The 13726-nt window shown below is 39.6% G+C and overlaps 1 protein-coding gene across 1 annotated transcript in view; it reads left to right on the forward strand.

Moving 5' to 3' along the window:
- Positions 1 to 13726, forward strand: part of MYO10 (myosin X) — a 311116-nt gene that overhangs the window by 173639 nt on the left and 123751 nt on the right. Inside the window, exons 8-13 of the mRNA XM_077492017.1 lie at positions 24 to 108; positions 3469 to 3572; positions 6198 to 6327; positions 9211 to 9329; positions 10846 to 10992; positions 13574 to 13674. Coding sequence (XP_077348143.1) covers positions 24 to 108; positions 3469 to 3572; positions 6198 to 6327; positions 9211 to 9329; positions 10846 to 10992; positions 13574 to 13674 — 686 coding nt within the window. The remainder of the gene's footprint in view (positions 1 to 23; positions 109 to 3468; positions 3573 to 6197; positions 6328 to 9210; positions 9330 to 10845; positions 10993 to 13573; positions 13675 to 13726) is intronic.

Here is a 13726-nt window from a genome sequence, read left to right on the forward strand (position 1 = left end):
ATTATTTTTTTATTATTTTGTAGAATCGTGTAGTAAGACAGAATCCCAAGGAGAGGAATTACCACATATTCTATGCACTGCTGGAGGGTGCAGGGAAAGAGGAGAGAGGTAAGTTTATTACATGTCCAGGGCATTGCAGTTTACTGTAAAGTGGTAATAAGCGCAAAAAACAAAATATTATATTGCAGCTTGTTAGTTTTTTGATGTGATGGCTGTTTTTTTTTATTTTTTATTTTTCCCTGTATTTCCACCTGTTGATCAAGTCTGCTAGTGCATCTAACCCTATCCTCTCCCCAGACTGACAATGCTGCTGTCCAAAGGTGTCTCTATTGCTCTTCCAGTCAGAGTGGAGACTCTAAGGCAGAAAATGTGTTACTGGCCAGATCACCAAGTGGACTTGGACTTTTTTTTGTAAGGTCTCGTGTCTTCCTTGTGGTTACAAGATAGGACTCAGAGAGTCTGTCATGTACATGAGGGCCATGTGATATGGGGGTCTTTGTTATTTGGGGAAGAACTCATCTCCTATCCAGCACCTGCTCCAACTCAACCAGGTTTGCAGACAGTTATCCTCTCAAGGTTCCTGTATCCCACAGTGTGTTTCTCTATGACATGCACCTGTCCAGCACTATCACCTAATGATGTACTGTCCCAATTCACACCTTTAGTGATTGCAGGCATCCACTTCAATTTCTCCAGTTCAGCCAGAGGTTTGGTACAGCTCCATTTTAATGTCCTTGAGGTAATTAGTAATAACAGTCAATAATAAAAAAATACTCTTCAGTTCATCAATATAACATGTCCTTTTGACATGGCAGTGTACCTTTCATAAGCTGGTATAGGGATGCCTATCCTGGGATAACACAAATTGGATTAAATCCTTTAGTCCATCTCTCTAACCAGGCTTCCCTTACCACTGGCCCACTGACCACTGGTTAAGCTCAAACCAAGATTTATATATGATCCTGCCAGGGACAGTATATGAACTCCCCTCACTTTTTGAGAAGATTCTGAGAAAGGTTCACCCTTAAAGGGGCAGTAAGCATACAAGCCAAGTCAGGAATGCCAGAGCCAGGTCATAGCTTCTACCATGCATACTTGTTTAATTGGATCTTTCAGAAAGGGAGGTCAGCAATGTGAGCTACAACATTAGTACAGTCGTCCTTTGAGAAGATGTAAAAAAAGAAAGGGTTTTGTTCGTTTCTACCTGGTTGTAAAATTTTACTCCGCAACGAATTCAGTTCATCACACTGTTTTTTATACACAATTTTCCTGTATGCCGGCTTCTAGACAGCTATTATGCTAATATGGCAGTTAATGTTTAGTGTATTCATGATTCAGAATTCCCTTTCTTCAATTGTGTAAACAATTACATAATTAGTACAGTCCAAATTCCATAAATGCGTTCTTTTTACTTCATGAAGTATAGACAGCTGCAGTACTTCATTTATATAACAAGCTGCTCACAATTGTTATATATTATGAACTTTAAAAAAGTATGGTCTTCAAGAAATGCATATAGTTTTGTTACAGGATTTTTGTTCCTCCTTCTTTTAAGTACTAATAAACATAAATACTCTACTCTGCAGGAAGCAATACATTTTAAGTAAATGCAGATAAACAGGAAAAGAAAAGCTCAAAATTGCTTCTATAGTGGGTACAGTAGTGAGAAACATGAAATGTTCTGCATATGTCAACGTTAAAGTGGTTCTCTCAAGGGAATGTTTTTCTTATCATTGGATTTTTTGCTCATCGCTGTGTTAGGGAAATTGAACTCCCTGTTGTGGCTTGATATCTTGCCAGTGATACATATCAAACTGTTTGTAATTCCATTCAAAACCTAAGCTTAAAGTGTTACTAAACCCAGGACAGTGCTGCATTCACTAAATCTAGTCTCCCACAGTACACAGAACATGGAAATGCAATAGTTTTAGTAAATACAAACTGCTAAATACTTTTTCTCACCAGCAGTTAGAACAGTCTTGTGACTTGTGACTATCAGTTTCTGGTTAAAGCATGTAGGATGAGTTTTCATTTTCCCATGATTGTCCTATGAGGCTTCAGACCCCAACAGGTCTAGTTGCGCTTTGGTATACAAATCCTTAATGGCTGTTCACGTTCCACTCTCCTCTTCTTGCCTGCATGGAAATCCACAGCTGGTCTGACAAGGCTTTAATATATGGATCCTTTATGGAAAATCACATTCTACTCCACTCTCCTCTCCTAAAAGCACCACTAAACCTGTTGTGGTCTTTGTTTAGGGTGGGCTGCTAGCATATAAACAAGGAAAAATAAAATATTCCAAATTTTGCTCCACCCATGGGATATTAGGGTTAGTCACTCCTTGATTTCTACCTCTCTGAACTCCACTTTAGATCTCGTGGATACCACTCACCTCTCTGCACACCACTCCCAAAGTGATTCTATGACTGCCCCAGCACCAAGTAAAGAAAAACCTTACACACAGCAAGGAGTAATGATGAAAAATCAGCCACAGTGGCCCCTGCGGTGTGATAACTATTACACAACATAACTGAACCAGAACTTGCAGCAAACTTGCAGAATGTTTGCAAAGAAAGTTGATCTGGAGTCAAGCAATGCAGACTTGCTGCAATTGTGCAGCACAATTACTTGCTATATGGGTGGGACCCATATCACATCCTGAAGATTGCCTGACCATTGAGGAGGTCACAGCCGGGTGCCCAGACTTGTAATGCCGGCGCCAGGGAGAGGCAAGAGAGAGAAGCGAGGGTTGGGGCGGCCGCATTGATGGATCCTGGGACAGGTGAGTGTGTCTTTATTAAAAGTCAGCAGCTACACTTTTTGTAGCGGATGACTTTTAATAAACACAAAAACAACTTAAACTCTGCTTTACAGTGAACGCAGGTCCACTTCACTGCATTAAAAAGGGGTTGTAAACTGCTGGGTGTTTTTTTTTTTTTTACCCTGCAAGATAAAACCATAATGTGCTAGTATGCATCACATACTAGCACATTATGTTAAACTTACCTTAAAACAAAGCCCTCTCGTGTTGAGATGTCAGAGTTGGAGGCCGCTTCCATCTTCACCCGTCTTGCTTCTGGCTTGATAGACACCAGCTCTGTGACTGCCTGGAGACACGATAACGGCACTCCCGAGCATGCATGCGAGGGCCACTGTTTATGGCACAGGGCTCTGAAGGTACAGAATAGGTGGCTGTTCTTTCAGAGCACATGTGCCAGTGATGTCACTGGCTGCATGTACAATAAATATCTCCTAATGGTGCATGTATAGGAGATATTTACGCTACCTATAGGTAAGCCTTATTATAGGCTTACCTATAGTTAACTTCCACTTTAATAAATCATTGTTCATGTGTGAGGTGTGTTCATGTGTATTTGTTCTGAAGTCTAACATTAACATCACAGTCATTTGTACAACTGGTTTTACTTTTCACTTTAAATGTGCAATGTTTTTATGTCTATTCCACAGAGGCATTTTATTTATTGCAAACAGAAAAATACCACTACTTGAATCAGTCTGGATGTATCACAGATGAGACCATCAGTGATAAGGAAACATTTCAAGAAGTTAAAGTAAGACAGTTTCTGTTACTGTGAGCACATGAAGTATATAACCCATTGTTTCTACTTTTGTCAGCTGGAAGGCTAAATTGTTCATTTACCCCGGGTATGCTATGGTGGTGGGATCTTTGCCAAAGTCTGTCACAATACATCAGAAAGAATAAACTTGGCTTTGTTGGGAAATAGACAGGTCTTCCTGACTGGCAGATGTATGAAGTGTTGTCTGAACCAGACAGACTTTTAGAATTTAAGCTTCTTGCTGTAGTAGAGTAGTTTAAATAAAGTGTCATTCATGTCAGAATGTATAAAACACCCTATGATGAAAGTCTGGCTCTCACGATTTGGTACTTTCATGGATGAGTGCCATAGTTGTCAGAAACAAGATGTGTACTTTATATTTAACCCCTACATCTGAAATCATTAGCAGAGAGAACAATTCAGAGAGGGCAAAATTTATTTGTTGTAGTTTACAATCCAAGAGGAACCAGAAATGATTATATAAAATAGGCATAAATGAAAATATACCAAATCTATCATACCAGGACTGGGCAAACGTATGCACAATTTGTGAACTTGCTTGTCCATTCTAGGAGCAGCTACAGAAGGACCAGGGAATCTGTGAAATTATGTAAATTAAATAACAAAACATAATATATTACTTAGGGATTAATTATTTATCAAGTTTAGAAGGTTAATAAAATCCAGCCTTTTTAGCTCTTTCAGCACTTTTAGTATTGAATATATGTTTGTCAGTTTTGAAAAAAAAAAAAAGAGTACAGAAATACATTTCCAAGGCCACTGCGGTATGAAAACACAAGAAAGTAAATACATAGATGTGCAGAAAATGAATATCTGTATCAAACAAACAACTGTTCGAAAGCATATCCAGCCCATACTTTTAACTACACTTTCTCCTGAATCAGCTTTTTGGACAGATTTTTATTTAGTCACTCTGTCTAAAAATGCTTGAGTTGTAGTTTACTAAATTTCACAAGACTGTTTCCTAACTTGTTTCAGTGTATACTGTGTAGCAGGACAGTGTGTTCTGTAAATGCCTTGCTTAGTGTCTTGGAATGTTAAATATGTGAGACATTTATCTGGGAGAAAATATATATATTATAAAAAAGATGTTTGGAGACATCCACACTTCTTATATACGTTGAGGACAAATAATGAAATCCAGCAAAAGTATGATAATAAATAATTACACATTGTACATGGTGTGCTACAACTTTATTTAAAGTAGTGTTTCAGATTGCAGGGGGTTTCAAAAGAGATTGCGCTTTATTTGATGGTTGTGGAACTGTACATAGAATGTATACTTCCTGTTTTCCATTTATACGTTTATTACCTAAGTTGCCATTAAAGGAAAACTATTATAGTCTGATTTCAATTTAATTTTAATTTATCTGTTTATTATAATATTTATTTTACAAGTAAGCATTTAATACATGAAAATTGAACACCTTCTTCTCTTTTTATCTTCCTCTCTCTTATATCTTCCATTTACCCTTTTCTTCTTTCCTTTATTTATTTTCTCAGGTTAAATTAGTAATACTTTATTTTACTATTTATGATTGTACAACATTATTGGTATAAGTTGGTATAAGTTCCTATATGTTTTATAATAGTCATAATTCCTTATCACTTTTTTTTTCTTATACGAATATTCTTGATAATTGTAAACTGGCATAAGCCGGAGGCTTGGCTGTGTTTTTTATTATTCATACTTGATTCTAGCCTCTCTTAAATAATTGAATAGAATTATCTTTGGCATTACTAATTCTACTACAAGTTGTGCAAAATATGGCATCTTTAGTTATACAGTGGAGCTATTATCTCTTTATTATACACCGACATGTTACTTTCATGTACTTCTTTTGAACTTGTCTTTGTCTTTATATTTTGTTAAATTTCAATAAACAAATTTGACAAGACAAGAAAATGGAACACTATGGGTTGTTTCAAAGGAAGCACAAAGGAAGAGATCAGGCACCAGACCATCACATTTTTTTTAAAGCTAGCCATACATTGTACAATTTTCCTTAATATGAGTTCAAACCAAAACGAACACGTTCAACTTGTATGCAATCAGGCAGACCCCTGCACTACATAGTTGAAGGTGAAGGTAATTGAATAAGAACATTGTATAATGTATTTCCAGTTTAAATCCTGACGATAATAAAGAAAGACATTATGAATCATAAAAGTGTGAACAATCCATTAAACCAATGCTGATATGCTTACAAGCGACTTTTACTGCTTTCTACGTTTTTTTCTTTTTTAGATATACATATTAATGAATTATTACACATATGATTTCCAGACACATTCATGTTAAGAAAAGCAACTAATTTTGCTTCTTTAAGAAGAAAATATAATAAATATCCATTTTTGTAATGTGTCTAAAATTAGAGGTCTAAAAGACGGTGTGATTCACAATTGTGGCCTTACGGAGAGAGTTCATTAGTGAATTTTATCTTACATATTTTAAATATATATTACATTGTGCAACTAAATATTTTCTAACCAAGGCTTCATAAATGTTTAAAAGTTGGATAATGGAAAAAGCAAGTCAACGTTTTTGGAACTGTCTTTGTACCATTCCTTTACTTTTAAGTTTCCATTTGCTTGCAGACAGCCATGAAAGTTATGAAGTTTACCTCTGAGAATGTCCGGGAAGTTCTTAGGTTGCTTGCTGGAATTTTGCACCTGGGAAACATAGAATTCATAACGGCTGGTGGTGCTCAGATCTGCAAAAAGACGGGTAAACACACATCCTACCATTTTAAGTTTAAATGACCTGTGTACTGTTTTAGCTATAATGAATAAATCATGCACTTTATCCCAAATCTCTAGTGTTCTAATTCATCACTGTATTAGTCAGAAAAGCACAAGTAACAACACCTGGAACGAAAAGCCGCAAAAGAAGATTTCGGCCTAGGAATGTGGCTTCAGAATATTCATTGAGATACGAGATTCTATACGTATAAAAAATAATTATTAAGCCCCATACACACTATCAGTTTTTCTGCTGAGTTTTTCCTCCAGACTTACCAAAACCATATAATATGAGGTCAAACCTTAGGAGTTTCAATTTGTATGTAATCAGGCAGGCCCTTGTACTACATGGTTTTGGTAAACCTGAAGGAAAAACTCAGCAGAAAAACTGATAGTGTGTATGGGGCTTAAGAACTGCACCTGATAGAGATTGGTTATAATATATACTAAGGATACCATTGTGCATTATTGTCAATGTAGAATCAGACGCACCTTTGGCACCTTTCACAGGGGAGGGGGGAGCTGATACCTGTCTTTGACAGGTACCCCATCCCCACTTCCGGAAGCCCCGACCATGGAGAATTAAATTAGCAGCTTGGCTCTCACCTCCATTCCCCGTGATCGGGCCAGTAGGAGAGTGCAGCGGTGCCTCGCTCATGAAAAATAGAGATCCGGTGTGAAGCCATAATGCTTCACTGCTGGGTTCCCTTACCCGTAATGGCGGCAACAGCATCTGACAGCTGATGGTAACATCAGCTGTGGTACAGACATTGCTGGACTCCAGAACAGGTATGCCGCGTACACAGGGTCGAACTGTATGACGTACTTAGTCTGGCGTACATTCCGCCAGACTGTCCGTCGGACTTTCCACACACGGCACTTTTTGAGCGGACTAATACGGCATACTAAGTCCGCCATACTATCCGCCCTACTTTTGAAATGAACGGACTCGCCCACACACGCGGAGGAAAGTCTGCTCATTTCGAGCGCGTCTCCAGGTAGGCGGGGCCCGCGAAGGAGACGTCGCTGGCCCCGCCGCCTGGTATGGACTTAAAGGGGAACCCCAACGCCGAAAAAAAATCGAAGTCGAGAGAAGAGGCCGGCGGCGCGGAAGAAAGCCGGACTCCTCCGCTAGCAAAAGAGCTACAAGAAGATAGCGGAGGAGTCCGGCGAGAAGACCCCCGAAGACGGAAGACCCCCGGAGCTGTACAATAAAGTATTTTATCTCGTGTGTTGTGGTTTTTTTTGTACTTTTATTTTACAGGTGAATGGGTAGGGGTATATTGTACCCCATACTCATTCACATAGGGTGGGGGGCCGGTATCCGGGGGCCCCCTTATTAAAGGGGGCTCCCGGTTTCCGATAAGCCCCCCTCCCGCAGACCCCGACAACCAACGGCCAGGGTTGTCGGGAAGAGGCCCTTGTCCTCATCAACATGGGGATAAGGTGCTTTGGGGTGGGGGGGCCTGGTACGGCTCAGGAGGGGGGGCACTCGCTCGCTCCCCTTTCCTGGCCGGCCGGGTAGCGTGCTCGGACAAGGGTCTGTTGTGGACTTGGGGGGGGACCCCCACGCCGATTTTTTTCGGCGTTGGGGTTCCCCTTTAAGTCCATACCAGGCGGCGGGGTCAGCGACGTCTCCTTCGCGGGCCCCGCCTACCTGGATACCCGCTCGAAATGAGCGGACTTTTCTCTGGGCGGGAAAAGTCCGCTCATTTCAAAAGTACGGCGGACTGGCATACACACGGCCGGATTGTCCGCCGAAATGCGAGTACGACGGACAGAATTTCGAAAAAACCGAAATTCTTAGTACGCCGGACTGCACGCTGAAAAATTCCGCTGAAGCCCACACACGAGCGGACTGTCCGCTGAAATGTGTTTCGGCGGACTAAGTACGCCATACAGTCCGCTCGTGTGTACGCGGCAGTAAGTGTCCTTTTATTAAAAGTCAGCAGCTACAGTATGTGTAGCTGCTGGCTTTTAATTTTTGCAGGAGTGTAGCAGACCTCTGCTTTAAATTGAGATTAATTTTTTTTTATAAATAGTGGCTTATGATATTATCATATTAAACTGAATAAAAATGTTTAGCATGTAAAATGAATTTGATTATATAATAAATATGTTTAACATTTATGGCCAATATCGTGTTTCCCCAAAAATAAAACCGGGTCTTATATTAATTTTGGCTGCAAAAAATGCAATAGGCATTTAGCTCAAGAGTCAGCATCTCTGTAATCCCCAAAATAAGTTTAAGTCCTTTTAAAATCATTTAATCCGCTGATGTAACATTGTAGAAAATACCTTATTTACAGAGTTGCTGGGTTCTCACATGACCTGCCGGAGCTCTTCTTCCACTGCTGAGGGAGATCCCCGCTGACATCAGCCCTGCTCTGAACACTGCAGAGGGAGGGGCCATTAACGTCAGCCAGGAGGGGAAGTGGAGAGCTCCGGTGGGTCACATTACATGCCCAGCAGTGCTGTAAATAAATTAATTTTCTACAATAATGTTACATAAAGACACACACTAGACATTATATAATCCTTTTACAGTGTGGATTACATGATTTTACAAGGACTTTAACAAGGGCTTATTTTCAGGGAAGGGCTTATATTGCAGCCATCCTAGAAAATCAAGATAGGTCTTATTTTTGGGGAGAGACAGTAGTTCTTTGCTGAATTGATGCCAGGTATCAATGAACCCCCCCCCCCCACACACACACACACACACACACACACACACCTAAATGAATCAACAAACTGATCTTTTTAGCATGAATGTAGTGGGGAGAAATTAAATTCTACAACTTATTTGCTTTTGGCTTGTGTGTCTGTGAACCATATATGATTACAATCAGCTTTTTTATGTTTTCAGCACTGGGGAGAACTGCCGAGTTGCTGGGGCTGGACCCAGAGCAGCTAACAGAAGCACTGACCCATAGATCCATGATCCTTAGGGGAGAAGAGATCTCCACACCACTCAGCGTAGAGCAGGCAAGTGTACATCATACTCTACCATAGTGTCAGAAAAAAAAGTATTCAAATTTAATAGAGAAAAAAATGGCAGCATGAATATGAAAATGGGAGCCCATACTATTTTGCTAAATCACTAATTCAAGTGTTTTGTATGTAAAGTATCCTCATAACCCTTAGAATCTTGCAACCCTTAATGTGAACAAAAAACAGATCTTTTATGGTGTCCCCATAATTCTACCTGTCAGAACCCACATAGAAATGCTTTAAGAAATGTTCTGTTATGTCCACTCTTCCTCCTCAGCATGCCATAGCTGAGCTGGCCCAAACCAGATAAAAAAACACTTCAGCTTATATAAAGCAGACCTTTATTATGGTTTATTTGAGCTATGCTGTCACCTTAGACCCCTTTCATACTGGGGCGTTTTTCAGGCGCTTTAGCGTTAAAAAAAGCACCTGTAAAGCACTTGAAAGAAGCTGCAACTACAATCCCAATGTAAAATAAAAACCCGAGTGCGTTCACACTGAGATCCCTTTCACACTGGGGCATTTTTCAGGCGCTTTAGCTTTAAAAAAAGCGCATGTAAAACGCCTGAAATAAGCCACAACTGCAATCTCAATGTAAAAGCCCGAGTGCTTTCACACTGAGGCGCTGCGCTGGCAGGGCGTCAAAAAAAGTCCGGCAAGCAGCTTCTTTGCAGCGCTTTTGGAACGGTGAATACACCGCTCCTAAAGCGCCCCTTCCCATTGAAATCAATGGGAAGCGCGTGTAAAACGCCTGAAAAGCGCTATTGGCAGCAGCGTTTTGTGGGAGCTTTTAACCCTTTATTTGGCCACTAGCAGGGGTTAAAAGCGCCCCAATAACGCTCGAAAAATGCTGGTAAAGCGATGCTAGTTTAAGCGGCGCTTTACGAGCATTTTTCGGGCGCTGACCTTATGAAAGGGCTCTTAAAGCACTTGGGCTTTCACATTGGGACTGCAGACGAGGCTTCTTTCAAGCACTTTACAGGTGCTTTTTTAATGCTAAAGCGCCTGAAAAACACCCGAAAAACGCCCCAGTGTGAAAGGGGTGTAATGAGTTCTAACCTATCCCTAACTGTTAAGACTATTGTAGTACTTAAACCACCCACCCCCCATATCTTAGCACTTAACCGAACTCCTAAAATAAACCCTAAATCTTAACCTGCTCCCTAACACTTAAACTGAACCCTTTCCAGAAAGGGTATATAAATAGTGGTTGTGGTTCATAGGCTGACATTATGCAGACTTTTTCTCGCTAGAATTGATTACCTTTGCTGTTGCCTAAGATTATCTTGTCTCCATTGAATTAGTTGTGGGTATGGAGTGCAGTTTTTTTTTATTTGTTTCATGCGCGAACAACGCAACATCCACCTTAACCCTGAAAATCAACACTTAATTTGCAGTCTGACTCTAAAATGTTATTTACTCCCACAATTTTTTTTTGGGTAATTTACTTCTAAACCCAACTAAGTGGGAAAATAGTTAAATTTACATGTTTTTTGATTTTCTATCCCAGGCTTTAGATAGCAGAGATTCCGTGGCCATGGCGCTCTACTCACAGTGTTTCGCATGGGTAATAAAGAAGATTAACAGCCGGATAAAAGGAAAAGATGATTTTAAATCAATTGGCGTATTGGATATCTTTGGATTCGAGAATTTTGAGGTAATGCATGCCTGTGGATTATATATTTGAGATCTTTACAGCCCAGCTCTGCACAGAAAAAAAACCCCCATAAAAATGTGTTCCTCAATAGCCATGACAAATACAAACCACTTTGTGGGCACCAATTGCTTTTGAAAACCCCACTGTTAACATGTAAAAATGTGACATTATCACGGTACTGCATATAGCCTGAGCAGGGAGTTGTGTGAGTGACTCAGCAGTCCCCAGATGCACTCTGCAAGTGTAGTTGCTCCAGAGCTTAGTAAATGAGCAGAAGCTCTGCTGACTATAATCATCCAATCATGTGCTAGCAAAAATGCAATTTTTTTTTCTGTTTACGTAATTGGGTATTCTTTGCAAAGTGGGTCTTTACCTCACTTACTAAGCTCTGTAGCAACTGCACTTGCAGAGTCTGTTTGCTTTTGGTAAATCAAATGCTTTATCTCTGTCTCTGGACACCAGTTCCTTAATCTTCAGGATTCAATGCTACTTCTTCTACATTGTCTACCTAAGCTGTCCATAGATGGATCAAACTTTGGCCAGTTCAGCAGGGAACAGCCAAGTTTTTTACAGTGTATGGCTGCCACTGCTCAAAAGAAATCAATCATTTGATTGACTTCTGTCAAAAGAGACCAGAAGACGCTGTCAGAATACAGTGTCCCAGTGGGGGAATTCACATACAAACGGTGTGAAAGGAGAAACCAGTTGTTTTATTCTTTCAGCCCAGTGACTGAGTGAAACAAAAAAAAAAACGACCTGTCTATGGCCAGCTGGCCACAAACATTCACCATGCTGCTACGTCTGTACACTTTTAAGCTATTTTTTTTTTTAGAAAGCCAAAGCATTTTGACCCATAGGGGTTGATTTACTAAAGGCAAATCCACTTTGCACTACAAGTGCACTTGGAAGTATAGTCGCTGTAGATCTGAGGTGCAGATCTGATATGAGGGGAAGCTCTGCTGATTTTATCATCCAACCATGTGCAAGCTAAAATACTGTATTTTATTTTACTTGCATGTCCCCCTCAGATCTACCTACGGTGACTGCACCTCCAAGTGCACTTGTAGTGCAAAGTGGATTTGTCATAGTATCACATATCAGTTCTTAGAACACCAAATTCCCCTAATCTGTTGTATCTTTTCATTATTCTATTATAGTATAAGGTCTTATAGGCAAGAGTCTTAGGTCTGTATGTTCTGATGTCATTATTTTATCCCTGTGTGCCCTTGTTTCTACAACACTGTGATGGAGGTTTTTTGTTTGTTTTTTTGTTAAAGCTCAACATAACGATATACAAAGTATAGAAGAAAACAAGGTTGACAACTGGTCACGTTTCACCTGTCATAAAAAAAAAGTTATAAAAGCATCTTCAAGCACCTGATTGGCTGCCATGGGCAACATTTTCACATTTCCTTATTTGTTCCTGCATGATGCCAAATTGGCATTTAGTGTCATATAGTTCAGAGGTTCTTAATCAATGAAGGTTCTTAATTAATGGCACTTGTATTAGAGCTGCTTTTAACAGATACATATAAATAAATATAAAATTTAAAAGGTTTTTGCCATTAATAATAATGGGTATTTTGTACAATAATACATGTTAAGCAGATTCTACATTAGCAGGTAAATGGTCAAAAGGGGGGCTATTAAACATATGTTAGAGGATTGTAGTGACACTCTTTTCAGGATATGATTTTATACACCAGAAATAAATAATCCCACATTTGATGTTACAGGGTGATACATAATATAATGATAGTTAACTATTGCTGGCTAACATTGCCTTTATTTTTCTTCTGCATTCCAATCATCATTAATGATTTTATACTCTCCACAACCATCCTTAGTAATATTATACCTTGCAGACTTGAAATCAGTAAGCTTTAATTATGACTAAAGGCAAAATTCTTTTTTTTTTGTTTTGGATAAAGGGGAGAGGGATTAGAACACCTGTCAGCTTTTATTGCTGTCTGTGCGGCATTAGGGAGATTCACCCTCTCTCTTCCTCACTTCTATGGGAATTCCTCCCACTTCTGGTTTTGACTATAAGACAGGAAGTGAAAGGAAATCTCCATAATGGACACAGATGGCAAAAATAAAACATGACAGGGGTAATAACCCTACCTAGAACTAGGTTCCCACTATGCAGGTTTCCCAACATCCACGTTTGCACAGGCACAGCAGCCCATTATTTCTAATGGGCTGCTATGCCTATGGAAAACGCAGTGAAAAGTTCTCTTTTCCAAAAATCCAGCCACAGGGAAACTGCATAACTCTATGCAGTTCCCAGCACAGGAAAATGTTTCTGCTAACAGCAGTGCGTTTTTGCTGCGGATGCAGGGAAGCATGCAGTTTACACACAGTCACTTCAGCACCTGCAGAAGTGTGAACCTAGCTTTACTCTATCCTAAATGGAACAAAAATGTTTGCCTTTAGTTCTACTATAAGGTCTGGCTTAGTCTGCCTAGTTAGATAAATATAATATATGTACATGCATTTATAGTTAACACGTGTTTATACAAGTGAAATCTTGTTACTACTTTTTTATTTATTTGATTTACATGTTCGCTGTCTGTTGTAGGTCAATCGCTTTGAGCAATTCAGCATAAACTATGCCAATGAGAAGTTGCAGGAATATTTTAATAAGCACATTTTTTCATTGGAGCAGCTAGAGTACAGCAGGTAAGTGCAATATAAAACTGATTGTTTTAAAGTAAAACTGAAAAAGGTGAAG

The sequence above is a fragment of the Lithobates pipiens genome, unplaced genomic scaffold (genome assembly GCF_037356315.1).
Source record: "Lithobates pipiens isolate NorthernLeopardFrog02 unplaced genomic scaffold, aLitPip1_a1.2 Scaffold_19, whole genome shotgun sequence".
Classification (NCBI taxonomy): Eukaryota; Metazoa; Chordata; class Amphibia; order Anura; family Ranidae; genus Lithobates; species Lithobates pipiens.